Genomic DNA, 13,741 nt, shown 5'->3' on the forward strand with positions numbered 1-13,741 from the left:
TGTATGATGTTTTTTCAATTATTATTGGAGCTTTCATATACAAATGTAACCCCATCTGTGAGCTAGTATTATTTTAGTATTTTCATTAGGGTGTTGTTTGTATTAGCTCACAGATGCGTCTAAGGCGTAGTTACACCACAAAATGCATATTTACAGTGATTAGATATTAAAAACACAGAATCAAGTTTAGTTAATAGTAGCAAAGCAACAAAATAATGACAAGGCAACTTTAAAGCTTTATTTAAACAGGAACCCATTCTTTGTACACTGGTTGATAAGACACATTTAACATAATCACATTTTATCTCTCAAATTTGATATTCAACAAAACATTTACCCAACCAAAAAAGTGCCAAACAGAATAGTTTATTTACATACATTAGTGTCATTGTTCATCAATTAAAATGTGTACAAATCATTAGTTATTAAATTAGATTTTCTGCAAACATTGTAGGCTATGATTCAAAAGCCCTGGGCTCAACTTAAATGAATGTCCAGAAATTATATTCCTATTCTATGGCTTTTAGCTTTTCATCTTAAACCTCTCTTGGTTCAATCTTTCACTCTCTATTTACCTATTTTACAACATTCCATGATAATTAAGTCCATGGAACAACAGTGGATAGTCTCCTATCACTCGTCTGCCTTTCTGTCGTTTCTCTTATTTCCTGTGTTCTGACGTTTGTGCTGACGGCCCCCTCCTCCTCCACCACGGCCTCCTCTATGGCCCCCCCTTCCACGACCTCCTCCCTCTCTCCGTTTCTCCCAGGAGGGCATGGGGGCCTCGATTTCCCCCGGACGTCCTCCTCTGTCTGGTACACTGCCCATCAATACCTTTAGGTAGACAGAAGAGAATCAGAGCAGTTACTCTCTCTATCTTCATTCTGAAGATCAAACAAGTCTCAAAGGGACTAACCTGTACATATGCCTACCTTGTAGACGGAAGTGCTTGGCCCAGCCTTCACTGGGAGAATGCAAGACTGATCCTGTCTTGCTGCCAGAAGAAGAGACAGGGAGACTTGGGATACAAGGGGAAGGGAACAGAGGGACGGCACTGAGGCAATCATCCCACTGTGCTCCTGAGGGGAACATGGAAAAGGTTTATCATTATTATCATGTATTGATAGGTCACTAACAATAAATGTTATGTTAATCAACCGTTCTTAAAAAGAAAGAAGGAAAGCTGCGCAATCTTGCCCTGGTGTTATTATTTAGTAGGCTAACATTTCAGCAGCCTTCTTCAGGATCAACAGGTCTTAGTACCGCCACTAGGGGGCAGTGCAAGCTCAGCTGTAACAGTTACAGAACCTGTGCTTTTGTTGTAATGGACTTCCTGGTGTGCAATGTGCATTCGCCCAAAAACAATGAACATAGCTGCTTATAATAACATGTAGTACAATAATAACTAAACATTGAAATCTGTGACATTGTATTACACTTCATGTAAGTATTACTTATTACCCTGGAGATCTAGTTAGAGGGTGTTTTGATCAAATAGGGCTCTTGTGTGATATGATCTTATCTCTGCCATCTTTAAAAGGTGCAAAGGTCAGTGCTTGAATGCCAGCCTGTGTGTCCTAAGTCACTTTTAGTAGACAGGCTACAATGCATACCTTTCCCTTCTCTCCCCAGGTAAAGGACTGAAGTGTGACTTGAAAACGTTTGATCATCATTTGGCGCCGACACTCGTAGTCCTTTAGGAGAGCTTTGTGTATCTTTTCGACTTGCGTCTAAGTACGGGTGAGAAAACAGAGAAACGCATCACCTAAAGCCTAATGCACACGGCATGCGATTTTGTCGCACCGCGAATTCGATTGCATTGTTTTGAATGAGACATTGCACACGGCGTGCGATGCGATTTTGTCGCACGACAACATTCGATTCTCCATTCACACCCACACACTTCGGTGGTGTGAATTGAGAATCGAATGTTGTCGTGCGACAAAATCGCACGCCGTGTGCATTGGCCTTAAGGCACAAAGGATTCACTAGAATTCTCAAAGCACGCTCTCCACACACCAGTCCCTGCTTAGACAACATAGGGAAATTCATCACCTGAGGCATAAGAATTCACTCGAATTTACAAAGCATGCCCTCCAGAAAAAAATGCAGACCCTCGTTTGACTACATACATACCCATTGCTCAGAGCTCAGATTGTTGCACAGAAGAGGTTCTGTCATACTCTGACATGGCAATTGAGCGAGCCGTGCCTCCACCTGAATAAAACAGTCAATGTGTGAGACAAAGGTGTGCATCAAAAAGGTGGGATACTTTCTGTCTGTACATGTCTGTCCGTCTCACCTGAGGGCATGCATGTATAAGTTGTGAAGAGACATCCATGTCAAGGGCTTGGAACAACAGAGCCAGTTCCTCCTCTGCATCTTCCATCCTTATCCCTCCATCATCCACCTCATCATTTTCGTTGTGCTCTTGACACCACCTAGCACCCAACATGTCGTGATCTTCCACTCTCTGCTCCTTCTCAGTTTCATCTCCAATGTTCTCGACCTCTGGATCATGTAATTCCCTATATTGAAGTATACGTGCTGCGTGTAGTTCTGATACTAGGAACTCTGGAAAAATTAGACAATAACTTCAGACACAACACACCACCAATACACATTATCCACTGCTTTACCACAATTAATTGAAGTTTCAGGAACTCCCACCTGACTCTCTCACTCTTTCTCTCACCAGTGACTGTGTTGAGCAGTGCAGGGCTCAGTGTATCTGTGGTGGACATGCTGTAGGGGCAGAACAAGTCTACTAGTAGGGCTCTCAGTTCCTCCGCCAGCACAGCGCCAGCTTTCCTGTCTGTAACTCACAGAACACACCACAATTATACATGGCAGGCTGACCCACCTACCTACATACATGATCTTATATGACTGCAAGACGTTTTGACAAGAGGGGGCAGGCAGTACCTTGTAACTCTGGACAAGTCCTACGTAGTTCTGACACCAACCACGTGAGCAGAGGACATGGAAGCTCATCACATCCACACTGGCTGACACAGACATCTCTGGGGTACCTGATATGAGGGAATGTGAACAGAATAGCTAAGATACAGCAGTGTGCAAGTCAACAGCTCGTGAGCTTAGAATGAGAAGGTTCTATCTCCGTTTAGAATGATATGGTTCTATCTCCGTTTAGAATGATAAGGTTCTATCTCCGTTTAGAATGATAAGGTTCTATCTCCGTTTAGAATGATAAGGTTCTATCTCCGTTTAGAATGATAAGGTTCTATCTCCGTTTAGGGTAGTTCAGAGAGTGTCAAAGTGTTTACATTCCATTGTGTTTTGTGAGATGGAACCTTTGTATTTTATTCATTACTAACTCAAAAATGTCAACATTTAAAAAATAACACCACACAGGCATTAATAAACACCTAATGGATCAGATTATGTTAAAAAAAAAACTCAATTTTGACCAAAATGGAGATAGAACCTTATAATTCTAACGTCACGAGCTGCAAACGTGTATGTTTAGAAAACAGATTAAGCTATATTGTTCTGGTAGTAACGACTTATGGCATGTATGTAAAGTCAGATGGTTCTTGCATCAGAAGTGACAGGTAGCAGCTTGACAACTTCGTGTTTGTGGTTTATATCCGCCAACTCACCCAAGAGCCTTGATCGCGTATATTGTTCCCCTTTCTCTCTCCATGACGATAGTCCCAATAGGGAAACCTTGAAGCTATAATAGCCTGTCCTGTACCAGTAACGAGCTAACTTGCGAGGAAGTGTCAATGTTTTGGTGTTTACACACTCGGAAGCTTTGGGGTTCAATAGGCTGAACCGGGCGATGCGCCGGCACGTGTCTGGGGCTACACCCACCCGGGCGGAGTACAAGATAACTCTTACATCGGCGGGTCACACTGCAAACAAACACGATCTTCACAAACATACACGGTAGCCTTTCCATGAAATGTCTATTATAATGTCCATACCAGTTTCCCTTTGTAATGTACATAAAGGGATGTGTCAGTGGTTGCAGGGTTTGTATCAATCACCGTCCTTTGCGTATGAAAACACAGAATCCAGACTCATTAATTCACGTGATTGTCAATGATCACACTGATCTGAGCCGTACAGTGATAAACGGGGCACCCAGCTCATGCCCGAGAGGGGCAGACTGTAAAATCAAATGTAATCATAAGTTACCCTGCGCTCCGGCTGTCGCACACGCGATCTAAACGAATGCCCTCTCTCTCTCTCCTTCCTGTTCTTATCAACGCATGGGCCTTGTCGCAATCATGTTTCAATATTTCATACCAGTGTTTATGGACACCACAGGTCGTTTCACTTCAGATATTAGTATTACGAAACCCCTCGCTTTTCAAATACCGCGTCGTAGATCTACATTGTAAGATTTTACTGTTTCTACACCTATTATGTTATAGTCATACATGCGCACACGCACTCAATCAATCAATAAACAGGACACAAAGACACAGGACACAGAATAAGTCTTCAGATTATATTCTCAAATACAAAAAGAGTTATTTTTTGATTTAACACAGACCCACATGCAGATATTGTTTTACATACATGGTATACAGTATAAAAAATGTTTTTTTTATTTTCTTACCACACATTAAACTAAATTATGATCACAAGACTGGATACAACTTGGAGGGACATGGTGTGCATCAGAATTACAAATTCATATGGTGTGGATCAAATGTGTCAGGTTTGTTTTACAATCACTATATCTCTTTATACAGGTTATATAAAAAGTAATCAAAATGTCAGTCTTCAAGACTTCGATTTCAATAAATAGGGGTAAGATACTTTTGTATCAAATCAAAACCCAGGAAGATAAAAATGAAGAATAATTAGTCTACACCAATCACTTTAAAAATGTACTGTTCTTTGATCTAACGTCTAGCCCAAAACTTGAAATGAAATGGTGGCAATGGTACCACTAACTAATTAAAAACAATTGTCCAACACAATCTTCCATTTCTCTTAAAACCACATTGAAATGTACACATGCAAATCCCAGCTACATTTAATGAGCTCTAATAAACATTCACTGCACAACACTGAAAAGTGTACTACGTGCGCATGTAAAACTACACCACTGTTGCTCAAATCAGATGGCCAGGGTCTTACAACAGGCAAGAAATTAAGCTGCATGTTACGAAATGGTAAAAGGTAAACCTACGGCAAAAAAAAACAAAAAGCTAATAGAGGCTTGAACAATGATCATGATCAGGGAGGAAAAACAACTACTCTTAACAAAAAAAAAAAGTGAGCTACAATAAAGCTAAAAATGATGAAGCAGGACAAACAAAGGCGAAGATGGAGGCAGGATATTCAATGGAATGCTGCTGAGGGAATGCGATCTGTTCAGGTGTTCAGTGCACTGCTGTGGCCCTACTGCGTGCCCTGGGAACCCTGAGATCCCTGAGAACCCTGGGTACCCTGGCTTGGGTACCCGTATTGGTTGTAGTACTGATTCCATTGGCTTTGATTCTGGTAATACTGCTGCCACTGCTGTGCATACTGGATGAGAGAGAGAGAGAGAGAGTGGGTATTAGAGATTTAGACTGACCAGAGGACAGTAAACAGTAATATGGGCCAATCAAGGTGCACTACTCACTTGTTGATACTGCTGGTTGTAGTTCTGTTGCTGGTTGTAGGCCTGTCCAGTGGCAGCAGGAGGAGCAGCAGCAGGAGTTTGGCTGTAGCTCTGACTGTAACCTGCTGGGTACTGACTGTAGCTTCCGTAGTTGTAACCCTGGTTGTAGTTGCCTTGATTGTAGCTTTGATTGTAGCCCTGGTTGTAGCTCTGTGCCTACAATTGAAAAATAAAAAAGAGATTGAGATTTACACAAAGAAGCCAGGTTATTCTAATTCCTGTGGGATTGTAATAGATGGAGTGTACAATAATGTAGGGAGCAGTTCATAAATTACCATTATCAAGTGTAAACAGAAGTGGAAGGGGGACAACTGTAAACAGGTTAAGAGTTGACAGAGCGAGTTATTAATAGAGGAGGATGCTATTTAAGTCTTTACCTGTCCCTGGCCATAACCCCCACTGGCTCCCTTGTTGTATTGTCCTTGGCGGTTCTGTTGGTAAGCCCCTCCAGACTGTGGTGGGGTGCGGTTGTAGCTACCACCTCGAGCACCTGCAGCACCATCACGATGGTTTCCCCCCTGCCAGCGGTTCTGGTTGTAGCTACTGCCACGGTTGTATCCTGAAAGGCCAGAGCGTTAAGCAGGCTCCCCAAACCCCCAATCCACTGCATCAAACATGTATACTGCAGAGACATCGCTCCTCACCTCCTCTGAAGTTGCCACCTCCAGGTCCACCTCGACTTTGATAGCCTCCGCTGCCGCTGCTGCCACCACCGCCGCCACCACCACCACCACTACCACCACTACTCCCCCTTCCTCCTTGGGGGCCACCACGGTTGTCAAAGCGCTGGTAACCCCCACCACGGCCGCGGAAACCTCCTTGGCGGTTATCGAAGCGCTTGTCTGGGGGTGGACCAGCCTTGCGACCCTCTTCATTGTACTGCTTTACCAGCGTGTCAGCCTCTTCACGTTGAACCTCGACGAAGGTCACGTCATCAAGACACTCACCAGTTTCAGGGAGCACAAAGTTGGCTACAGGAAGCAGAGGGGTAGCACGTTGTCAGGACGAGTACAGCCGCGCCGTCGAAAGACAAAGAAAATCGTTATTACCATCTAATAGAAACTACGAGGAAGGGGTAGAGGGGGGAAAGAGGGAAGTGGGGGAGAATACATGTTAGGTGAGAGAGTGAAAGTTAATACAGAATTGGAGCAAAACGTTACCTCGAGGGACAAGGGAGAATTTGCTCCAGTTTAGTGAGGAAAAGGAAATGGAGGAGAAAAGTAGAATTTCAAAACTAATAGGAGAGTTATGAATAAATGGGGGGAATGTTTGCAACTGCAAATCACAGCCTATGGACATATGACTATAGGGTATATGTCCTAAGTTCTCCATTGATAAATGGTGCATATTTTCACACCATGGCTCAAGAGTTTTATTGCCAATGGTGTTTTACTCATTTTTAATTGAAAATCTATTTGTTTATTTGATTCAAGAGTCAGGACCAAATCAACACTTGAAACAGACATCTTCCTGAGTTTGCAGTGCTAAATAGCGAAATGAGAGAGATGACAGAAATGTGTGAAATCATAGAATAGAGATGATAGTGGGGGAGGAGATAGTGGGAATAGCTCTTTGAGGGGGGAGGGGGGGGGCGGGGGACGGGTGGGATCTTCCAAGTTTCGATAAAACAAAAAAAACATAGAAAATACATTGTCTTTTGTGTTTTTTATTTTGTGATCCATGAATTCCTACCTTTCATTTCTAATACAGCATGATCGGGCACATCCTTCCCTTCCTCATCAGTGCGCTTTAACGTTCGCTCTTTTAAATCCTCGTCCGTGGGACAAATTACAATAGCCTTGCGTTGAAAACCTTCAAAAGGACGCATTTTTCGTCTCTGGGCTGATCCATATACATTTGTCTAGCAATGGTGACAAGAAAGAAGTAGAAGCTGTTCATTATTGTTCATTTGTTTGCTTTTGTTACTGCTTTGCCTTCCATAGGAGGGAAATTGGATTCCTGCAATGATGAAAGTAAGAGAGTTTTTTTCATGTCTATATTTACTGTTCTGGAACTACAGATGGTTGTCTGTCACAACCCCACACACTTACCTTTGTGTCTGTGTGCATACATTTCCTGTCAGAATGCACTTGGGGGACCCATGGTAAACTTGCAAATTCCACTTACATTATCAGTTGGTCAAAGAACTACGAAGCTTGCCTGACGGCAAATTCAAGTGAACAACACAACAGTTGAATCCCTCAATTGTAACATACAAAAGATCATCTTTTGAATGTAGTTGACTAAGATGAATAGGCTGTCTGTCTTGACAACATCTAATGAACCCATCTTAGAACATCGCCAATTCCTAATAAGCTTGCACTGTTATAGCGCTCCCCATACATCACAGTGCACATTACAATACCAAACACTTCCAGTCAGTGTAGGGTGAATTATATCATTGTCATGCTGCAATTTAATCTTCACAATTCCTTACAATTCCTCTGAGAAAGTTTACTTTGGAACATTCCTTCACTTATAATACCAGGGTCCCCATTTACTTACCAGAACTTACCTGCTTGTCATGTGCCCATCTGTCTTATAGACATAAACAAACATTCACTACCTACCTGTCAATACTCACGCATTCCATGGTATAGAGAATGTCCATTAGACCTTACCTACCTTGGAATAACTTGGGAAACGGCCTGAAAATTCAAAAATGTTATTTGTCACTTACCTTGATGTTTAATTCATTATAAATACAACATTCAAAAGTTCCATATGCTGTCTGTATGTAAATAGTATCTATCTTACATCACAGGTGATGTGAGTTTATACATAGTGCTAACTTTTAACAATTTACGTAACAACATAAGGGGTATTTCTTACTCACCACCCGGCAGTTTACTTGTTTTTCAACATCTTATTATAGACATGGACTATTTGTACAGCTTAAAGCTCATTCAACATGACATAGAAAAAACAGAAATCCAAAAATACTGAGGATTACAAACATACAATGGCAATTTCTGTTTTCAATTAACAAAACATCATTCTTTTCATGTCAGCAGCACGTTCAAGACGTGGGGTAACTTCCAGGAGTTCAGAGTTCAGTTGACCATGGCTTCTACTCTAGAGAGACAGTATCAGAGGGCATTAATGGACATGTGCATCAGTGAACAGCAGTGGACAAGGTTGAGGGGGGGGGGGGGGTTGTACACAAATGAGGTGAGAAATATGGCAGTACCTGATCCAGGATGTAGTTACGCTTCTTGCGGGCGGCAATCTGGATGAGCCTGTTGAGACACTGTGTGGCTTGTTGGATGAGGACATCCCAGCGGCCTGCGTAGTTCTTCTGGCGACGCAGTCCCATCACCTGAGGATGGGGGATTGAGTTACGTTAGTTATTAAACGCCAGCACTGAGGGATCACAAAGACTAAAAGGTTTCTGTGTCCAAATAAGAATGACCATCAACCTTCATCTTCTCCATTATGGCGTTGGTGCCAAGGATGTTGTATTTCTTCGCAGGGTGCTCCACAGCGTGCTTCACAGCCCAGGTGGTTTTCCCAGATGCAGGCAGGCCAACCATCATCAAAAGCTGAGGTGAAATAAGTGAACCAAACATGTAGAATTAACCATGACATCCAAAAGCACAGGAGAGCACTTAACATACAGCTATTTATTGGAGATTAGATTAAAAAGATACCTGTTCACTTTAAGTGGCAATTGAAAAATATCCTGTGTAATATGACACTTGCCTCACAATCAGCCTTGGTGGCAGGTCCAACGGTTCCCCTCGTCCTGTTCTCCAGCGGAATATCCTGAATGAAGGTATATCCCTCAGGCTGGGGGAAAAATGGCTCCTCCTTTTGGCCAAAGTTGAATTCAATGGCACAATTCTTCACAAGAACGTGGGGGAAGAGAGGTCGTTCAGCCAGGTCCTCCCGTGAGACACGAAAGCAAACGTCCAGCCACTTGCCGTTCTTCGAGAACGCCATCTCCACCTCCTCGCCGTTGTCAAAGTCCTGAAAAAGAATTGGAGAAAATTAGGTTAAGATCTGTTGCGCAAACAGGGTTGGTTGTAACAGTTGTATATATTCTGAGGTAATTCCAGTGAATATTCCTCATCACTTACAATGTAGCATCCAAGGACATCATTTTCACCAAATTTCTCCCCATAATCGGCAAATTTACAGTTTGAAGACTTCTTTCCAGTTCCACCATAGCCAAAAGAGAAGGCTTCTTCGCCTAGTATGGAATGAAAATGTGTAAAATGGTTTGTTCTCAAACATGGAAAATGTCAACGTATTTTGATAGTAAAAATATAGATTTAAATGTTTTTTTAAATCACTGACCAAGCTGTGTGCTGCAGGTGTCCAGGGACCAGCCAACACGCACCACATGAGGATCAGGCTCACTAGTGGGCAGGTGCTTCACAGAAATCTCTTCATTTATCTGGGGGCGGAAACAATAGACACCAAACTAATGTTTATAACATTTTCAAGATGAATATCAGGAACATTGCATCTTTGCACAACTACAAACACACAAACCTAATTTGACGAGGAAATCAAGCAACTCTACCTTCATTTCAAAGCAGACTTTTCCTTTGTTGACACCATAGGAGACTCGTGCACCAGACCACAGGTACGCAAAGCCTTCGATGGTCAGGGGGTATCCACTATACCGGTCACGTGACACCTTGAAGTGAAGGTCGCAATTATCTGTGAAAAGAGAAACGTATACATTGGAAGGACAAAAAATATTTAAAAATGCTAAAATATTGCAGCATGTAATGTTGTATGTTGTTGTATGTCAATATGCATACGACTTTTACTCACAAGTATCAATGGCCACAACAGTGTCATCAAAATCTTCCTCCTCTTCCTCTGCCGGGGGTTGGGGAGAGCGGGCCCTGTGTGTGCCAGAGAGCAATGTACAGTATGACCAGAGAGTGTAATACTGACTAACATTAACAGGGTATATACAGGAATCTGGAGGTTAATTTCAATACCTTTCTAATAAAACGAATACATTCACGAACTTTGACTAAAAGTTTTTAGGCCTCAAACTCTTTGGACAGAGTCTAATTCAGAAAAATACCGACAAAATTCAAGACCTCATAAAAAGCGTGATAAGACTTTTTAATACTTCTTAAGGGTCTTGATTTCCCCCAAAATTGATTTATCAACTTTTAATACTTTTCAAGACACCGCGGATACCCTGATTAAGAAACAGACACTGAAGTTGTTTTTCCACATCACAAGTTAACCACACAAACTTACCGCCTTTCCTCCCGATGTTCATAATAGCCATAGCCGCGGCCTTCGTCGTACGGTCTCTTGCGGCTGGAAGCCTGCTCACCCTCTCCTTTGGCCTGGGCGGCCTGCTCAGCCTCCATAGCCTCCCACTCATTGGCTGGCTCAGACTGCTGGGGCTCCTTTGGCTCCTTCTCCACCGGTTCCTGCTGCGTAGACGCTTCCTCCTCCTTTTTGATCTCCATTTTCACCTCCAACTCGTCTACAGCAAAGAAGACAACGTCATCAACAGCTCCATCTCACTCAACAAGATAAATATAAAGAATACGGCACATTTTTCATTCTTACTGACCTGCTTTGATGTCAGGCTTCTCCTCAGGCGTTGCTTCAGGCTCAATTGGTGCTGACTTAATTGGCTCTGCTAGCGCGGGTTCTGGTTTCGCGGGTTCTGGTTGCGCAGTTTCTGCTTGCATGGGTTCTGGTTCCACAAGCACTGGTTCCGGAACCTCCGGTTCTTGCTTCTGTGGCTCTTTTACCTCCGCCTGGTGCTCCTTTTTCAACTCTGGCTCCTTCCCCAGTGTCGTCTGAGGCTCCATCACATCTTCTGTGAAATCACCGATCCCACCGACCATTGCTGCTGGGACTTCGCCGAACGTCTTCTTTTCCCCGTCACGACTCTCTTCTCGTTCCTCGTCTTCGCTCTGTTCATCGTTGCCGTTCTCTTCGTCGACCGGATCTCCTTCGGCCTCAGAGTCCGCTAGGTCCTCCTCGCCATCTGGTGCCTCGCCGTCATCCTCCTCCTCCTCCTCCTCAACTGGTAAGAAAAAAAAGCAGTTTAATAAATATCCTGCGATGAAATCAGAGATTTTTCTCAATTCTTATTTGAAATAGGCTTGGATTAAAATCCACTACTAGAGCACATGCAACCTACACCTTTACCTTCATCGGGTTCGTCTCCGCCAACATCTTGTTCCTCTCCACCCTCATCGTCAAGTTCACCAGATGGGGGTGGCCCGCCCCCTTCACCCTTATCCTCGGCCTCCAGTGCTGCCTGCAACCTCTCCACCAGGTCCGCCTTCAGCCCGCGCGTCTCCAGGCCTCGGAGCTGAAGTTCCTCTTTCAGCTCGTTGACTTTGAGCTTCTTCACATTGATTCCGCTCATTTTCTCATGCACCTTATTCACAGTGATCAACACAGCACAATCCCAATCTGCAATAGAGAGAGTTGAAGGCGTCAATCACAGGCGTTAGTTACATTCGCGGGAACGTTTAGCCGCCACTTTATCTTAAAGCCGACAGACACGCTAGGAATAGCCTACCATCACTCAGGAGTAACCTACAGTATGGATTAGGATACAGCTAGCGTGGGAGCGAAAATAAAATACAATACACTAAAGTATCATTTACCCAAACACACTAATCTAAGCGCCAAGACTGTTGTAGCATGCATGGCATATCCATACCGGTGTTTGGTTAACTGACTGTAACCGTTTGCACGAGGGGTCCGTCTAATTGCTGCAATATTAATGCTTACGACCATAGAACGTCGACAGCTATTTCAGCTAGCTAACACAACTGACGAACGAAAATGCCCCGTCAACGTTTTATTTATAGAGAACTGTTGATCAACGTGTACATGGATGAACTCGCAGTTTAAATGGACATCGAATTAATCTTTAATACGAATGTATTACATGGAGCGTTTTTGTTCCAGGGATTAGTCAGTCCCTTCTTATTCGAAGGCTCGCAATACTCTTGATTCTAAAACATAAGATATCTACTAGCGTACTGTACAGATAGATCCAAACGTATAGATTACACGCACGCACACATGATAATCCTACATATTCACATTCAAGTGCATTAGCTACTCACCTCTTTCGCTCGTTTCCCCCTAAATACCAATTTGCTGGCTTGAGAATCATGCAGCGACTAACTGAAACAAAATGGACGATGAAGGGTATTAGTTTAGCTCCGCCCACCAACTTCCGCTGGATTTCCTTCAGAATAAAAGTGCCCGAGGGGATAATCACTTCAAACAACAACAAAACCGGACACTGCGCGACATGTTTGGTAAACAGCTGCTGACGTATCGTGACGTTAGAATTATAAGGTTCGATCTCCATTTTTGTCAAAATTGAGTTTTTTACATAATCTGATCCATTAGGTGTTTACTAATGCCTGTGTGGTGTTATTTTTTTAAATGTTGACATTTTTGAGTTAGAAATTAATAAAATACAAAGGTTCCATCTCACAAAACATAATGGAATGTAAAAACGTTGACGCTCAATATCTCTGAACTGCCCTAAACGGAGATAGAACCTTATAATTCTAAGCTTACGACTCCGCGACATGTTTGGTAAACAGCTGCTGACGTATGGGGCTGGAGAAATGTACCACTCTCTCAAATGCATAGACGGAGCTATGAACACAAGGACGACATGGAATGACCAAAAACACAAATTATGTTTTTAAGCATTAAGCCTACATCAAAGGTCTCATAGCCTACTATACTAATACTTGTTATATAATTGTTTTGATTACATTAAATGTAATACAATTAATTAAATGTAATTAAATTACTCAGGTGAGAGTATATTGTAAATTATTTATGGACTACAAATATGTTTCCCAAAGCCGCTACAGTTCATATTTAGAACCAATGTATCAAACTAAGCCTACCTAAAACAAATTACTTGCCTAACCAACCTAATGAATAAGTCTATGATTCCAACCTTGAGCAGTGGTCAAGCATAGTGGACTGTAGGTTGTAGTTTACACACATATCTTTCCAAGGTTACACCAGTAGGCTATGATGCTATCCATCAACATAATTTATTTTTGCCAAACTAATAGGCCGACAGCTGGGAAGCTATCCATAGGCCAACGTTCG

General features: G+C 42.7%; 2 protein-coding genes across 4 annotated transcripts; both read right to left on the reverse strand.

Moving 5' to 3' along the window:
* Positions 1-216: 216 nt before the first annotated feature.
* On the reverse strand, positions 217-3,756 carry LOC308174804 (protein FAM98A). 2 transcript variants are annotated; one of them, XM_080549916.1, is made up of 8 exons: positions 3,624-3,756; positions 2,926-3,032; positions 2,696-2,815; positions 2,303-2,574; positions 2,137-2,217; positions 1,614-1,730; positions 933-1,079; positions 217-834 (listed from the first exon to the last, which is right to left on the reverse strand). In XM_080549916.1, the coding sequence occupies exons 1-8, from the start codon at positions 3,665-3,667 to the stop codon at positions 634-636; spliced, it is 1,089 nt and encodes a 362-aa protein (XP_080406042.1). In that variant the 5' UTR covers positions 3,668-3,756; the 3' UTR covers positions 217-633. The 2 variants fall into 2 exon arrangements, with proteins under 2 accessions (XP_080406042.1, XP_080406041.1); XM_080549915.1 differs by having other exon boundaries at positions 2,696-2,821.
* Positions 3,757-4,466: 710 nt separating this feature from the next.
* On the reverse strand, positions 4,467-12,794 carry hnrnpul1l (heterogeneous nuclear ribonucleoprotein U-like 1 like). Of its 2 annotated transcripts, none has more exons than XM_080549771.1 (16): positions 12,724-12,794; positions 11,789-12,058; positions 11,202-11,663; positions 10,877-11,111; positions 10,433-10,506; positions 10,176-10,315; positions 9,947-10,046; positions 9,727-9,839; positions 9,350-9,616; positions 9,067-9,189; positions 8,838-8,966; positions 7,340-7,508; positions 6,292-6,618; positions 6,025-6,206; positions 5,609-5,803; positions 4,467-5,511 (listed from the first exon to the last, which is right to left on the reverse strand). In XM_080549771.1, the coding sequence occupies exons 2-16, from the start codon at positions 12,009-12,011 to the stop codon at positions 5,383-5,385; spliced, it is 2,868 nt and encodes a 955-aa protein (XP_080405897.1). In that variant the 5' UTR covers positions 12,012-12,058; positions 12,724-12,794; the 3' UTR covers positions 4,467-5,382. The 2 variants fall into 2 exon arrangements, with proteins under 2 accessions (XP_080405897.1, XP_080405896.1); XM_080549770.1 differs by having other exon boundaries at positions 11,202-11,658; positions 11,781-12,058.
* Positions 12,795-13,741: the final 947 nt, after the last annotated feature.

The sequence above is a fragment of the Nansenia antarctica genome (assembly GCF_963989245.1).
Source record: "Nansenia antarctica genome assembly, chromosome: 20".
Classification (NCBI taxonomy): Eukaryota; Metazoa; Chordata; class Actinopteri; order Argentiniformes; family Microstomatidae; genus Nansenia; species Nansenia antarctica.

Coding starts and splice junctions, on each gene's coding strand:
- LOC308174804 (XM_080549915.1), bottom strand. CDS start 3,667: ATGGAGAGAGAAAGGGGAACAATATACGCGATCAAGGCTCTTGG. Junction 2,822..2,925: donor GACTTGTCCAGAGTTACAAG/GTACTGCCTGCC, acceptor GTGTTCTGTGAG/TTACAGACAGGAAAGCTGGC. Junction 1,080..1,613: donor CCTGGGGAGAGAAGGGAAAG/GTATGCATTGTA, acceptor TGTTCCCCTCAG/GAGCACAGTGGGATGATTGC.
- hnrnpul1l (XM_080549770.1), bottom strand. CDS start 12,011: ATGAGCGGAATCAATGTGAAGAAGCTCAAAGTCAACGAGCTGAAAGAG. Junction 11,659..11,780: donor AACCCGATGAAGGTAAAGGT/GTAGGTTGCATG, acceptor TTACCAGTTGAG/GAGGAGGAGGAGGAGGATGA. Junction 9,617..9,726: donor ATGTCCTTGGATGCTACATT/GTAAGTGATGAG, acceptor ATTCTTTTTCAG/GACTTTGACAACGGCGAGGA.